A 2,861-nucleotide genomic window follows, 5' to 3' on the forward strand; every position below is an offset into this window, starting at 1 on the left:
GACGTAGCTGGCTTAATAATGATCTCACCCGAATTTCCAGCTTAAACTATTGACTTTTTATTATAATTAAATTTATTAAATTTAAAACATTTATTTGATTAAAAATAAAACAAATAATATTGCCCATCATCTCCCACGTAATTGAACGCTTCTTTCTAAGGATTTTAAAACAATTATGACATTCAACCATAGTATCTGATTAGTTTGAGCTTGACTCTAAAGATCAAAAGTACTAGAAGGTCTCAAGTTTAAATCCAAGTAGGTTCAGATGTGGTGACTTCGAGCTATCTACAAAGCAGATGGTCGTCCTCAGATTAGTCGGCTCGCATAGCGGATTGGATATTCAGGTTAATAAAAAAAAATCTGACATCGTGTTTAAACAAATAATATAATCTAAAATCTATTATAATTTGTAATTAATTTACATATATATAAAAGAAAAAAGAGAAGTGTGGTATATATAAAAACAATAAATACATCAAAATTCCATCATCATAAAAATAACTCAACGGTGGTCGGAACCACCTTACCGGACCCAAACTCCAAATCATTCTCTAACGGCGTTAAGTTCAAATCCAAACTAAAAACCCTCCGGCTGTTAACTTTTTTCACCACCGGAGCTGTAGTTGAGCCCAGCGATGAAGCTGACGACTTTTTCTCGTTTGTTACGGCGGTTCTATGCCTTCTCATGTGTCCACCCAAGGCTTGTCCGATGGCAAACTCCAGCCCACAAATCGAGCACTCATGGGCCTTGGGTTTAGCCGGCATCAAGTTGGTCCCGTGAGCCAAGTCACCATCAGTATTGAGGCGAGGCTTCTTGTGGCTAGCTCTATGCCCACCTAGAGCTTGGAAAGATGGGAACTGACGGTTACAAGTCTTACACTCAAAGACTCGGCTCGGTGAGTTCTCATACCGCTCGTTGGTTGAACATCCTCTCGAAAGCAGCATCAAACAGTTAGCCATATTGTTTATGGCTGTATCTAGCTCGGCTTCTCTCGGTCTCTTCATCGGTAGATACACCATTGTTTCTGAAGAAAACTAACAAAGTAGAAAGTGGGTGTCTTTTTGTTGCGATTTCTTCTTCCAAAATCGTGTGTTTTAACCACAAAAAAGGAAAGATTTCTTGAAAAGTAAGGTTTTTTATGCAATTTGAATGGTGGAATGAAACGAGGGCTTTGGGTATTTATAGATGACAAGTGTTGACTTATGTAAGTTTGACCAAAGAGTGTGGATGACGACAGTGACACGTAGACGTTGCTTGTAGGAATGGTAAAGGGGGGGAGTTTGAACACGTACAAGTGTGATTTAGTTGAAATAAGTGAGGGTAGTAAAGTGTAAAAGTGAGAGAAAGTGTTGTACGGAAGTGAAAATAGTTAGCCGACTTGCCGTCATGGACAATGTAAGCATGACCACCCAACTAACGGCTAAGTCATGGAGCCGCGGCCGCCGGATGGTTCAAAAGTTCATCTTTGTTTCCAAATGTATGACTTGTACGGGTTATCTAGAAGAGTCTCGTACTTATAATTATCAAAATGTCTATCATTTGAAAATGTTTACAACATACGGTTTTTCTACCAAGATGCTTTTCAGGTAAATGTTTATCGGGTGTCAATTGTTTTACCAGACGAGCATGGAAAACAACATTGGACCCAAGATTTTCATCAAGTGGGTGCGTCATTTTTAAGGTGAATCAAAAGCATGCAGTGTTGTTCGATATGTTCTTAATCAAATCCCATCGTTTTGATGATCTTTTTGAGTCTTTTGTGTTTCTTTCGAGGGATCTTTTAAGTTTTTTGGTTGATTTACATTTTGGAGGAACGTTTTTGGTTTTTCAGTTAATGTTCCTTATATTATTTAATATCCTGAAGCATCAACAAAATTCTAGTTAAGAAAAATCAATTGAATTAGTACATGGGACCGCACTCAAGCTTACGTAGGTCCGTCTCATGGCAAATACCCAAAATCTTACACGAAGGATACACATGTTTACAATTCTTGATAACTTATCTGATGAATAACTGAACAATCATTGTAACGATGATTTTACTGATTATATTTTATATGTTTTAGTTACTTACCAAAATTTTAAAGAATTGTTGACGAGTTGATTCGACACAACCAACTTGACATAACTTTTTTTTTGGATTAACCTGGATATCCAACCCGCTATGTGAGTCGACTAATCTCAGGACGACTATCTGCTTTGCAGATAATCCGAAGTCACCGCATTTGAACCTTCATGGGCACAAGGGGATTATTATTCCTTCTTGAATTTGAACCTGAAACTTCTTGGTACTTTTGAACTTTTGAGCCAAACTCAAACCAATCAAACACCATTCTTGTGGTTAACATAACTTCATTTCATTTATTTGGAAATTAATAAAAATAGACCCCCGGCATATTCAACTTGTAATTTGGTTCAACTCATCATTTTCATGTGTTTAAAGTCGTAATTGCTTGAGAAAAATGAGATGGGATGAGATTTTCACGGTCTCTAAACCAGTGACTCATGGCATCCTAGAATGGTCCAAATATGGACTTTTGAAACCGAGTCTAGTTACAAGTATCAAGGATATCATATCATGATGACGTCACATGTGATGTCATAATCTAGAAACCAAAATCGTCTATTTACACTTACTACCCTTCTTTATTTTAAAAAAATAAGTTGTTATTCGACCCTCAGTGTTTAAATTATTGACAGTTTTAGCCCCTGTGATGGACTATTTTATTTTTGCACGTTAAGTCTTCAATCACAACGTGAAAATTAATTAGGTGGAAGAACCGAAGAAGTCTATCTTTAGAACATTTGACTATCCTCTATAATTTGTATCTTACGTATGTGATCAATAAAGGAAAAC

At 36.7% G+C, this 2,861-nt stretch overlaps 1 protein-coding gene across 1 annotated transcript; it reads right to left on the reverse strand.

Annotated features, from left to right (window-relative positions):
• Window positions 1–432: 432 nt before the first annotated feature.
• LOC112525392 (zinc finger protein ZAT11-like) lies at window positions 433–1,148 on the reverse strand. The gene has a single exon (XM_025135509.1). The coding sequence runs from the start codon at window positions 1,021–1,023 to the stop codon at window positions 493–495; it is 531 nt and encodes a 176-aa protein (XP_024991277.1). The 5' UTR covers window positions 1,024–1,148; the 3' UTR covers window positions 433–492.
• Window positions 1,149–2,861: the final 1,713 nt, after the last annotated feature.

The sequence above is a fragment of the Cynara cardunculus genome (assembly GCF_001531365.2).
Source record: "Cynara cardunculus var. scolymus isolate 2C chromosome LG 13, CcrdV1, whole genome shotgun sequence".
Lineage (NCBI taxonomy): Eukaryota > Viridiplantae > Streptophyta > Magnoliopsida > Asterales > Asteraceae > Cynara > Cynara cardunculus.